Raw genomic sequence first — 12,927 nt, 5'->3', positions numbered from 1 at the left:
GGTGTCGTTCAGCTTTGCTCTCGAGTTTCAATTCTTTTTGTGCTTTGCCTGCTTCCTTTTTATATCTGTGCAAGAAGCGCCATTATTATGTTCTAAAGTTTCTGATTAAAAGAAACCACTTATCGTACTCGGTTCATAAGTGTTTAAAAATGGCAAGATTTTATGTATCGTAGAAACATTGATTTAGAAACGTTTCGCGTAAAACAGAAATATTAATCCTAACGTTATACCATTTATAAGTGTTCGAACGTTGTAAGACGAATGTATCTTGTTACTAATTTATTATCTTTTCTGAAAGAAACAGTTGTTTAAGTTTCACTGGAATTTCCCTCTGTAATTTTTCTATTATCTCGAGAAACATGTAAACCGTTTTCTTTATTTTTGAACAGAAATTGCATTAAAAAACACAATCCTTTAGACCTTACTTCTATAATCTCTAAACTTTATACTATTTAAACTTTATCTCGACATAATTCTCTTTTCCATCTACCCTTTTCTATGAAACTCACGAAGCTTGAAGAATGGAAGGATGATCGAAACTCAGTTTTATTTAATATTAATCTTCGTAAATTCCCAACGAAGTATTACTTCGTTGGTACCAAAAAGAATAATTACCATTGTAGATTATAAAAACCGATCAGCGATTATACGATCTACGTAAATAACGCGTAAATTTAACGTTACGTAACCACGATACAGGCATCGAAAATGTATCAATTATGCAAACGATGGAATCACATACCAACAGCGAAAATCAATCCCATCGATCTCGTGACTTCTGTATTTAGATATCGGCTTTATAGCAAACAAAAATCAACAGCAAACAGTAAATGCTATAGGAAACAAGGCAACTGGGATTTTCAACCAATTTTAAACGATAAATTCCGCTATCTCGGAAAGAAAACTTCTTTCAAAATTGTCTTACATCGAACAAACGGATCATTTTCTTTAACGAGATCGGGGAACTCGAGATTTCTATCCTCTCTGGCAGAGCTCACTGGCCTTATTGTTTCAACGATATCCCGACGTTCTTCGACAACGCGAAACGACCCGGTAAGAAACCGTAAATCGAACGATCGACTTGAAATTTACGACCAGCCATGGATCCGTTTTTATTATAAACCGATATAGATAAGAACCATCGTGTAGAGTGGTGTGATCAACTGTAAAGCCTCGTTCAGATTATTTCAGTCACTTGAATCTAAACAATTTCACTTCAACTTTGTACTCGTACGAGTGCACGAGCTTGACTCGATGCCAACGCGACTCATTCTTAAATAAGTTGATCAATTTGAACGAACCTGTTCCTTTTTGGGCGTCCATCTCCTCGATAGAGAGACGTGACTGCCGAACAGTAACAGTTTTCTTTAAAAGTTTCCTTCGGAAGAAGAATTACCCAATCGATAGTTACCGAGGTCCATTGCAAAAAAGTTTGTAACTTCATTACCACTATGAACCGTTTGAACCGAGAAACATCGAAGAAGGGAGAAACTTTGTAGAGAAACTTCAAGCGGGGTTGAAGCTAGGAGCGTAATTGTGTTGATACGACTGAAACGCTATTGATATTTGTGAAAATTAAAGGTAATGACATATTAAATTGGCTGGAGTTGGGATTTTTTTTTTTTTTTTTTTTTCAAAAGTTCAGAAAGTACCATTCATTCTTCTTTCAACCTAGAGAATAAAAGAATCTTTAAAAAACTTATTTTCTTTTAAGGGACTACACCTGTTTTACCTTTTCTTTCTGCCTTTGCAGAATACCGTTCCTTGTATTCTTCAAAATACGCGAACAAAGTTGCAAATAGATGTAAATAATTTTTCAAGACGTCTCCTTCTATCGTAATCTATGAAAAACGAAATAATTTGTTCCGTTTAAGTCGAACTTTAATTAATATCACGAAGTTATTTCCTTGCGCAATATAGAATATATAAAGCAAAATGATCTACGATATACGTATCAAATATTAACTTCTCAGAATTATGTCCTTCTAACATAAGGTACATACATATATAGGATAAAGTAATTCGTGGTGTTAAAGTTAAACTACGATCAATAATGTTAGGTGTTTATAACGTAGCTATAACCGTATAAATTCAATTTCGAATGGCACGTATCAAGAATCAGATAGAGACGAGTTGGTTACATTTGAACCTGTGTAAGATAAATCAGATCTAGATTAGGTATAACTGAATCGTGTCGGGTTTGAACTACATAGAACTATATTGGACTATGTTTCCGGAGTACATCTAAATTAGTTCTCAGTTACATCTGGATAACGAGCAATCCAAGTAGAAGTTCAATAAGAAGGAAATTACTTCCCAAGAATGTGGAACTGCTTTGACGAAATTATTTCCAATGGATCTCATTGACATTGCGTAAAGAAAACATTTCGTTTGTAACATCTTTCACACAGATTACAAATCAACTAATTATCCGATTTCCTACAAAATCATAAAATTATAAAATAAAAGTCTATAACACGTAACTGAATTATCGTGCGCAAGAGAGCGTAAATTTTCAAAAAGAAATATATTGTCAGCCCTTGCTGTCCTAATACTTACGGCGTATAGCGTACGTAAGACAATAAACCAACCGTAGTAACGCTACAATCTCCACTACACTAAATCCATTAACAATTAGAAAAGGAAGCTGCTCCACCTATTCCCCAAACCCACAATCCACTAACCAAACGCGTATCCTTTTCTAATCCAGGAAAGATCATTCTCCTCGCCATTAAACGGCCCATTCTGTCGCACGAAAGTCCAAGTTCCAGTAGTATAACCCGCGTTATGGCGCGACAGGCCACAGTCTCCGTTATGGCTGCAACGTGAAAAGGAAGGAATGGAAAAAAAGAAAGGTAAAAAGGGAAGAATGGAGGAAAGAGTATGGCGGTTGGCCACGAGTCGTTAAAGTTTCGCAAGATAAACGACGAGTGGCAGCAAGCTAGAGGACGAGTGATATTACGCGCGAAAAGGCGCTCGAGCCTGCACGACCTAGAAATGGTTTACCGTCTACGTCAATGCCGAGCAACGGAGAATAAGGTTTAAACGGGATAGTAGGCAGCCACTTTAAGGCTGGCGATAAAAAAACAGATCGACCGACCGACCCGTCTTCCTGCCTCGAGAGCGGTGGCGAGTGTTATTTTAGAATTAAGGGCAACTGCCGACGCGGCAATCGTACACAAGGCCGATACACAATCGGAAAAACAACGTTTTGTCGATGGTAAGTCTGGTTCCGAGAGGAAATTATTGTTCCAGATGTACGCGGTTCCAAATAACAGCGATGACCGACATTTGGTATCCAGGAATAGTTTAATAGGTTTCCGAAGACGCAAGATGTCGATGATTCATAATTGTTCGTTACAGATAGAACGTTTCGTTGGATCGCTGTCTTGGGGGAAACGCAAAAGAGAAATATGATAACTACACTTTTATTGATTTTCTGGCTTTAATGTTGGCATATGATTAAACAATTTTAATATGACATAATTGAAAATAACCTAATAATAATAATTGAAAGATACGTGTCTTAAAAGTAACTGATAGGTTAATGTTTCGTGGAAGCTGAATGATATAGGTATAATTATTATTATTACGTAACGCGAGGAATGATATTATTATTCGAATGATGAAAGTATAATGTAAATGTTCTTGTTTGTACGAGAGAATAAACGATGGCGCTAGGAAACGAATTACAAGAAGACATTTTCCACATGAATTCGTCGCCACCGAAGGAAACAGTCAGCAAAATTGAATTAACGATCGTCGACGGTGAGCACGGAAGACAATTTACAGGGGACTTTTTGCTCGAAGACTTTCGATTTATGGGGTACGAGTTTCACCTCGTTCTCAGAAGGTAATGAGCTGGAATCTTAAAGACGTAACGATAGAACGTTCAAATGAGTGCAAAAGTTTAAGCGAGGCACGATCGAACGACGCACGAATTTTATAGAACTTTACAAGTCAAGCATAAATCGTTCAGATTTTACATTTAAATTGGCTACTGTTTATACAGTTACATGATATAGTTCAACTATGTAGAATGCGATATTACTTGTAATCTAAGCAAAAAACTTAACCATTAAACAAAAATTCATTAGCGAGTGAAGCTTTTTGTTATGAAATATTTGTCGCTCTTAGGAAATATTCGTGTAAAAAATATTTTCATTCTGAATTACGTGGGAGATCAAAATTACAAATACGTGATAATAACATCTAGAATAAGCTTAAAAGCATATGTACATTGTATGTCATCATTCTTTACGCAAATATTCAAGGTTTTAACCTTCAACTTGTTGACGTGTTCTAAAGGTCATTTTTGTTACACGAAACCTTAAACTAATTTTGGAAGGTACAAAGTCATTAAAAATAATCTATTCGAATCACATCATGTTTTGGAAAAAAATGTAATAAGGTTAAACATAATCGTTAAAACATCCAAAGACAATCATTACTATAGAACATAACCATCGTTGAATTAACTGCCATTACCTTTTATACGCGTGATTCAATCGCGTTATGCACACATATTACGAACCAAATTGGCAAAAAAATTAATTTCAAAAAAGATAATAAAACGAAATTGACATCATACCTTTGAAACGAAGTATACGTAAATCTGGTGATTTTCTTCTGAAAACAACAGTTGGATGTTCTTTGATAATGTTCTTCGAAAGATCTATCTCCGCGACAATCGACATTAACGATATTAAGCAATTTCGCGACACTTTCTGCGAAATCGTCTCGACCCTTTCTGTGCCGGTAAGCAATTTCCACTGAAACTACTAGCCGCCGGCAAAATTTGAAAATTGCCGATCTTGATTGACCGACTATTCCAGTCGCTTATGAAACGTAATCTGCCAATCAGCTTCTCCCGCGTCCTCCTCTGTACACTATACACTAATACACGTTATCCACAAGTAATACCGGGCTGCGTTATATTTCCAGAAATTATTACGACCTTTAATCTTTATTTAGAACTTTTACTGTCTTGGAGGATTCGATGCAGAAATTCCGAAACACAGTTCGTCCGTGAAATTGTTCAAGAAACACTGAATTCCCTCGAACGATACACGTGCCGCGAAATAATCCTACTATTTTGATTGGTGTACTTTCAAAATTTCCGATGCGTCGATAGTGGCGCCCTAATAAATTTTTACATTTTGTTCTATAGTGATTGAACTATGCAACAAATTCTAAAATGCCGCGCAATCTTTTATGCGTTGCCAAATTCTTTTCACAAAATTATTTTAATCCTTTATATTACCAGTTGCTTGAAAATAAAGAAAGAGATTTTCTTCCTTCTGAAAATTTGAAGCTTGTAGATATTACGATGGTAATGATGCTCCATACACTAGTTATGTATACTTTACATTGTCAAGACGAGGTTCCAACGAATGGCTTATCTTTGCTAAATATTAACACTGTCAACAACCTCTACTTTGTTTTCGCGATAAAGTCGTTCTAAAAAATCGTAATGCAATTGCTTTTCAAAGAGCCTTAATTGTATTGCATTATTCAAAATGAAATTATGGTTAGAGAAGTCGTAGTTAGTTTAAGGCAATACCTAGAGAACGATTTCTTTTGAGATCATAGCCTGAAGTAATTTTTAATAATTAAATGAGCTTATAAATAAAATTCATGTACAAAGTATTATAAAATGGATATTTTATATTTTTTAAATAGTCATTACAACGGAAAAGATTGAAGTATTACATGTAATATACATAAAAATACATGATTAAATAGAGAAGGAATTATAAAAGTATTATTTATGATCTTACATATCAAAGTAACTGTTTAATAAGATATATTTTATCTTATTTGTTTTTAAAAATAAAAAATAAATACTATTATTATTTCTAAATATAATTTCGCACATATTTTACTTTGAAACTAAATAAATTATATTAATCAAATAATTTATTTAGAAATGTCTTATCGCAATATATTTTATTATATCTCTCCCTACAAGAATTATTTAAATTGAACAATTTTATTAGACATATTTCAAGTGCATGTAAGGCACGTAAATTGTGAGATTATTAACATTTAGTAAGAATAGAGTTACTAATTTTTTCAAATACAAAGATGTTTAATAACAAAATGTCAATTTTGTTACAGGACGCGACCGATAAATATTTATTTTACATACCACACAAGAATATTGTATTTTCTGTGTTAGATGAAAGTTACTATAAAAATATAATATGCAAAATTACTATAATACATATATATGTTAAATAACTTTTAATCTATTTAAATATAATCTTCGCCAAGATTAATATTTTTGTACATTATTAACATAACTGCCTCTCTGAGTATAAGTACAAACTAATGAAATTCATAAAAATTTTTTCTGGTATATAGGTTCTGTATTCAAAACATTTTATCATTGCATCAGTTGGGTCATAATATAATAATTGCTCATTCTGGATCAAATGAACACTTCTCCCTACTTAATAAATATTCGTTGCTGCGATGGTTACACTTGAATGTCAAATTACATAATTTACTTGTAGTCAATAAATCTGAAAATATTTAAAACATTCACCATCACGGTTTTTGCGTATCATCTTGTGTCTCATTTTCGACTTCATCATTACATATGTACATTGAATCTGAAGTATTTGCACCTAGAACAAAATATGTTTGTGAAAATATGTATTAACAATAAGTAATCCCTTTTTCCTTCAAAGTTGACAATATCATATTATTAACATCATCTTAATGTATTTCATTATAGTTCATCATAGTTCATTTTTATTCCTAAGCTAATTTATAATAACATGTGTAACATTGTAGAGTATAATAATTTTAAAACAAAAATAGTTGCTTTAATCTATTCTAGTTTTATAAAAACTACAGATAATACTTTGTGACTGTTACTTATTTATTATTGCAAAACAAACAAAGTAATCCATTAAATATACTGTTGCTAGAGAAAATATAAGGCCAACCATAAATTCAATCGAACATTAAATATCAGAATGTTTCAAACACAGATACATCTTGAAATAGAACTTAAAGCCAAATATAGAACAGAGATATTTTCAATGTTATTTCTAGATATTTATTTTTATATTTATTTATATATTTTTATGTTAGAATTTGAAAAATATTTGATATAAAATTCAATGAAAAATTGCCTTCTCCTTCTTCAAATAACAATAAATTTCAATTAGTATGGAATTTGACATAAAATGTTGGCAATAATGTAATGATTGTGATTACACAAACAACAATAAGTGTTAGTATGTTAGATACCAGGTGGTACTGCCAGCAGCACCTTACATGCAACCGTTTATCATGCAAAAGTAACAAGACGCATTTATACATATCTGATTATGCAATATACCGTAAAATAACTTTTCTTAGCAGGCAAGCTTCATCAGTTTTTGCGCAATGCACAGATTATAATGTTAAATTCATACATTTCCCAATAATTGTTAAAGTATGAATATATCATAAAGCATAAATATAACATAAATAAAAGGCCAATGATAGAATTAAAATAAAAATAGATAGTTGAAAGTGGAGTCCTTGTCCAAATAAAATTAAGCAAAATAATTGAAAAATGTAAGAGAATTATGACTTACAAAAATTAATATAAATGAAAGATAAGTTCGATAATCAATTTCAATGTTCAACATTGATCAAATTTTTCTATTTTATTAATAGTCTAAATCAAAATACAAATGGCCATTGAAAATGTAAGATATAATTAATTTAAACTAGATTACTACAAGATTGATTTGTAATATCTCAAAAAAAAAAAATAATTAATTTTAATAATTACAGTATTCTTTGAATTTATTGTTATTTATCATTTACATATAGCAAATAAAATTTATAATTTAACTTTTTCAGATAGCAGGTTGTAACAATTTTTGAACGTAATAAACTGATTATCGTATCAAATGAAAAAAATTTGAAATCATGAAAATAAATTATGTACCAGATTTACAGCACTCTATCAGGAAAGGCCCAATGATGCCATTTATAAATATGTTGATTCAGCTTGCCCATTATTCTTAGAATCTAGATACTTGTCTGCAAGAAAGATGTATCCATATTATATAAAATTAACTTCATATTGATTTCACGTTAGACCTGTTAAAATATTTAGTGATAGGCATTTGAGGCGTTTCACAATTTCGAGGCGATTCGAAATTTCTTAATATCCTGGAAATTCGAATCACTTCGAACATAATTAAATTCTTAAAACCCTTGAAAATCATAATAAATATTAAATCTTAAAGCTTTATAAATATGGAATCTTTAAAATTTCAATAAATCTTAGAAATAAAAGAAAATAAGATAGAAACTTTATGAAATAAATTTCAACTTACTGATAGATACTTCAGGAATTTAATCCCTAGCAAATTGTGAAAATATGTTAAAATATAAGACGTATCATGATTCTTTCAAGAATTTAAAGCATAAAATCATGTTCGAAATAATTTGAATCCTTCGCTACACGTATATATGTATTCGAAGTGATTCGAAGTATTTCGGAGTGCATCACTAAGAATATTATATTAATTTCTCTAATATAGGATTTACTATTTATTATTTACAATTTATTATAATACAATAAAACAAAATATAAAAACTAAAATGTTAAAAGTATAAAAAAATATAGGATAAATTTACGTTACCTTAAATAGTAAATCCGTTTAGTAATATTCACAATGTTTCGAATTTAGCAATGTACCTTACATGATTATTTTAGAAAAATATTTTTAAACACAAACAAAATTATATTTATTTATTTATGGTACTATATAGATGAAGATGATAACAATGCTTTTTAACAGATTAAGTGCCATGGTATTATTAATCAAAGTAAATAAACAGAAGAGGAAAATGTGCTTTTTTATTGGTGATCTAACAATCACCTGTAACAGTCACCTTCTGATGAAAATAAATCCATAAGTACGATACTTTCAAAAAACATTTATTTTAAAAAACTATCAACTTTAACAAGTTAAGCGCCTTTGATTCCTTGAAAAGAGCAGTTATAGAACAAAAAGACAACTTCATACTATTTCCTTCCATTTTCTTAAAATATATAGCAATTTAGTTTCAAAAATATTAAATAGATAAATATCTTGGACATATTTTTATAGTAAGATGTATGACAAGTTTTATAATTATATTGCATTTAACAATTTCGGGCGCTTAACGTGTTAAAAAAGATGAAGTTATAACATTTTCTTACTTTTTTTCTCAAAAACTGTCCATTTAACTCCAAGCGTGAGAACAATTCATGCACTGTGCAGAAACAATTACATTTTAATCATATCTAGATTATTACTTTCTTTTTATATTTACTCGTAATTTAAAAGACTGATACAGTTTTTAATGATAGCTCTTAATAAAAACAATATTCTAACTTCACGCAACGTTTTCCTCTATAGAATGTAAATCTCAATGGGTAATAAAAAATATGCCTTTAATCTTAAAAAATTATTAGCAATTAGTAATTTATTTCATGAATAATTCATAAATCTTGCAACTAATATACTACAAGCAATAATGCATTATTTTTTGGTTGAAAATGTCCATATTATTCTTGCAAAAGGTGCTCCCAAAACAAGACAATGAAAAACTTTTCAAAAAAATCATAAAACTTGTACCAACTTGTGTATATGTATGTATGTGTACATCATACGTTAAGCTGATTAGTAGCAATTTTCATACGGACATGCAAATATGGTGCTAAGATAGAATTTCGTTTTCATTTTAGATATATGAACGCTGTTTCACTTACCTGCGATCATAAGATCGACTAAGGCTTTGTCCTTTTGTATGTACAATGCTGTAAGGAAGAAAAATAAGCTGCCAATGACTGCCACAAACATTGTAAGAAACAAAGCGTACTGCAAACTGCGAAATTCAAGAAGTGCATTGTCAGCTTGGTCTGTTATGTCTTTCACTTGTCCGTCTATACTCAAGTCTGAAAGAAGAACTGTTTTCAGTCCTTCTGATAACTGAAATCAATCAATAAATGTGCCAAAAATTAACAATATAGTGAAATAAACAAATATGAAATATATAATTTAATAAAATAGAGATTTAATATATGTTCTCAATTTATTTAAACTTGCACAGATATTTACCAAACCAATAAGGTAAGGACTTCCTGCATCTCCAAAGGCATGTGCAATAAGTATCTGGAAAGCTTCTGCTGTAGATCTTCTTGTTGGTATTACTACATACTATAAGATTTCAAAAGAACAATCACTGGAAAAGTGAATTTAATTTATAAAATACATAGAACGTAAAAATACAAGGACCGTACCAATAATATATCTGCTACAATAGACCAATTTAAGTTTAATGATAATTGTCCAAAGAATATGAGTATATAACATGCGACAGAGTCTGTATTAGCAGTTATAGTCGCGAAGAACAGTAATGGTACACTAATTAAAAGTCCCATAGCACATATCAGAGGATCAGTTTGCTGCCACCGTACTCTTAATTTTTGAGCTAGAAGTGAACCCAGTGGCACTCCTATTAAACCAGCTACCATTCCTATTAATCCAAATTTGTATGCTACACTGAAATAGTTAAAGTAATTAGAAGCTATAATTTCTGCAAATAGAATAACTTAAGTTAAATAAATAAGAAACAAAATAGAAACACACTCATCTGGATCAACATTATGCCCATTAGGATGCAATGCAAATCCTAATTGTAAAAATGTTGGAGCCCACCAAGCTAATGCACCAGCAACAAATGCCACACATGTGAATCCAGCAGTAGAAAGCATAAAACTTCGACTAGAAGATAAAAAAGTAATAGCAATATAAAACACAGATTATATATTTGCTTTAATATTTACTTTTTCAATAATGCCTTGATATCATTTGACCATGCAGTATTTGACAAGTGAACTCCGCCTTCTCTCTCTCCTCTAATAGGATCTCTTACTACTGCAAGCAATAAAATAATTGCTATTACACCTAATAATGGAGTAATGCGTAAACCCCATTGCCAAGCACCAGTGGCTCTTGCTGCCTCACCACCTATTATATATCCTAAACCACTAGAAATTAAATTATCTTTAAAATTAACATTAAGTACATTAAAATTATCTTTCTTTATTACTTTAGTATTAAAATTTGAATTTACCTTCCAACAGGAATTGCAAAATAAAACAATGCGAGCATTTTAGAACGCACATCTTTTACAAATAAATCACTAATTATTGTTGGAGCAATTGTGGAATAACTCGCCTCTCCTATTCCAACAAGTGCCCTGAATAAAAGAAACCATCCAAATGTCTGAAATATAATTTTATTTTATATAGTATAAGGATTCTTTTTTTAATTAAATTATTACAGTTCTTTGATTTTTGTTGATAACATTCTTAACATTACCTTCATATAGGATCCAATAAATGTTGTTAGACACCATAGAAATACGCCACTACTCATAATAACCTTCCTATTGTAACGATCTCCCAAATACCCAAATAAGGGTGCAAATACCATATAACTTAAGATAAATGCAGTTTGAAGTAACCCAGATTTATCATTAGTGATTTTAAAATCATGTTTTATCTCTGTTAGTACTCCTGCAACATTGAAAACAGACTTTATATAAATTTTTATTACCTTTGTACAACACAACTTTTTGAAGCATGACCATAACCTTTAAGATATTATAACGAAATACACACCAGCGACCGTAAAACGATCCATGTAGTTTATTAAATTAACGAAACACAGTACACCGACTGTAATCCAGTCGATCCTACTGATCATTCTCATTTCCGGAAACATTACTCTTTTTTTTATTCGTCTTTCTCTAGAAGTATTGTGAGCATTTTCGGCGTTCACCATACGATACTCGTACGTCGACACATTTGGAGTGACTGCTTCATCAACCATGACTCGAAAAATTTGTATCGGTGCCAATTATTATTTACAGTGATACAAATTTAATTGCTTATAAAAATATTTTAACCCTCTTGTATCGTAGCATAACCTTAAGCAGATTTCATTTTACGATACAATGAATTTTCGCATACTGAAATATCATTACCAACGTACCAACACATTTCTGCCACTTATCTGCGAAGCTAACAACAATAATTTATATAATGTTTAAATTATGTTCTACAGTTAAATAAGATGCATGACAATAGCATATCACAATTCGTATCTGTGCCACAATATGCATGTATGTACAAGTCTGACAACTATTAAAATCCAACATTTCGTTATAATTTCTTGACACTACTTACATACATCATATTTTATATAGAATTATATAAATATATTTATACGGAATTAAAATAAATCCTTTTCATTCGCAATATCTTTGTTTTAACATTTAATTTTATCTTAAGAATATAATTTATGCTTAATAAGGAAAAATGTAGAAATATTCTAAAGTAGTTAAACGACAATCAAATATTTTTATTGTTGTTAAATAATATTCAAATCGCTTTTGCTTATGTTCTTGACTTTATTCGTAGTATTTCAACATTCCTTCCATATATAAAAAACTGATATACATTCAAAGTGTTAGTGTTTACTAACCTGCAACCTGCAACTTTCATTTCTTATGCAGCGATACACATACTTACATGTGTGAGATACACACGTATTGCTTCGTTTACGTGTACGTAATTACATACATATAAAACATGTACAATGTACCGCTATATAAATATGCATACATATTTAAAACAGGTACTCTTAATTTCAAAGACTGCGATCTGAACATGCTAAAATGGAAAAAAATTAAATACGTAGCAATTTTTCTCCAAAATTACTGTACCAGTTGCATATAACTATATGTGTACTCAATCTATATAATGATGAACATAAATATTATAAAAATATACAATTTCTAATTTCTTTTGCATATTTTTAATATTGTGTACTTTTATTGTTGATAGACGCAGTATAC

The 12,927-nt window shown here is 30.7% G+C and overlaps 2 protein-coding genes and 1 long non-coding RNA gene across 10 annotated transcripts in view; 1 reads left to right on the top strand and 2 right to left on the bottom strand.

The window, feature by feature from the left end:
• Nucleotides 1-5,358, bottom strand: part of LOC126916550 (diuretic hormone receptor-like) — a 78,752-nt gene extending 73,394 nt beyond the window's left edge. For 2 of the 4 annotated variants that reach the window (XR_007710647.1, XM_050722473.1), the window contains exon 1: nt 4,592-5,356. Coding sequence is in view for 1 of the 4 variants with exons in the window: in XM_050722475.1 (XP_050578432.1) it covers nt 4,592-4,697 (106 nt within the window). In the remaining 3 variants the exon portion in view is untranslated. Of the gene's footprint in view, nt 1-4,591 lie in introns of all 4 variants that reach the window. The other 2 variants (XM_050722474.1, XM_050722475.1) reach the window with 2 other exon arrangements.
• Nucleotides 3,071-9,993, top strand: LOC126916579 (uncharacterized). 2 transcript variants are annotated; one of them, XR_007710658.1, is made up of 4 exons: nt 3,071-3,220; nt 3,364-3,574; nt 3,664-3,853; nt 9,749-9,993. It is a non-coding gene; the product is annotated as an uncharacterized LOC126916579 (long non-coding RNA). The 2 variants fall into 2 exon arrangements; XR_007710657.1 differs by having other exon boundaries at nt 3,085-3,574.
• On the bottom strand, nt 5,648-12,247 carry LOC126916549 (protein spinster). 4 transcript variants are annotated; one of them, XM_050722471.1, is made up of 10 exons: nt 11,690-12,243; nt 11,388-11,584; nt 11,140-11,291; nt 10,850-11,053; nt 10,653-10,787; nt 10,304-10,565; nt 10,122-10,220; nt 9,773-9,992; nt 7,955-8,049; nt 5,648-6,632 (listed from the first exon to the last, which is right to left on the bottom strand). In XM_050722471.1, the coding sequence occupies exons 1-9, from the start codon at nt 11,898-11,900 to the stop codon at nt 7,997-7,999; spliced, it is 1,533 nt and encodes a 510-aa protein (XP_050578428.1). In that variant the 5' UTR covers nt 11,901-12,243; the 3' UTR covers nt 5,648-6,632; nt 7,955-7,996. The 4 variants fall into 4 exon arrangements, with proteins under 4 accessions (XP_050578428.1, XP_050578427.1, XP_050578425.1 ...); XM_050722468.1 differs by lacking the exons at nt 5,648-6,632; nt 7,955-8,049 and adding an exon at nt 8,741-9,273 and having other exon boundaries at nt 11,690-11,997; nt 12,063-12,247; XM_050722470.1 differs by lacking the exon at nt 7,955-8,049 and having other exon boundaries at nt 11,690-12,235.
• Nucleotides 12,248-12,927: the final 680 nt, after the last annotated feature.

The sequence above is a fragment of the Bombus affinis genome, chromosome 5 (genome assembly GCF_024516045.1).
Source record: "Bombus affinis isolate iyBomAffi1 chromosome 5, iyBomAffi1.2, whole genome shotgun sequence".
Taxonomy (NCBI): domain Eukaryota; kingdom Metazoa; phylum Arthropoda; class Insecta; order Hymenoptera; family Apidae; genus Bombus; species Bombus affinis.
This window is presented reverse-complemented; position numbering and strand designations above follow the sequence as displayed.

Coding starts and splice junctions, on each gene's coding strand:
- LOC126916549 (XM_050722468.1), bottom strand. CDS start 11,900: ATGGTTGATGAAGCAGTCACTCCAAATGTGTCGACGTACGAGTATCGT. Junction 10,221..10,303: donor TTGTAGCAGATATATTATTG/GTACGGTCCTTG, acceptor GAAATCTTATAG/TATGTAGTAATACCAACAAG. Junction 9,274..9,772: donor AGTCGATCTTATGATCGCAG/GTAAGTGAAACA, acceptor GTTTCTGCACAG/TGCATGAATTGTTCTCACGC.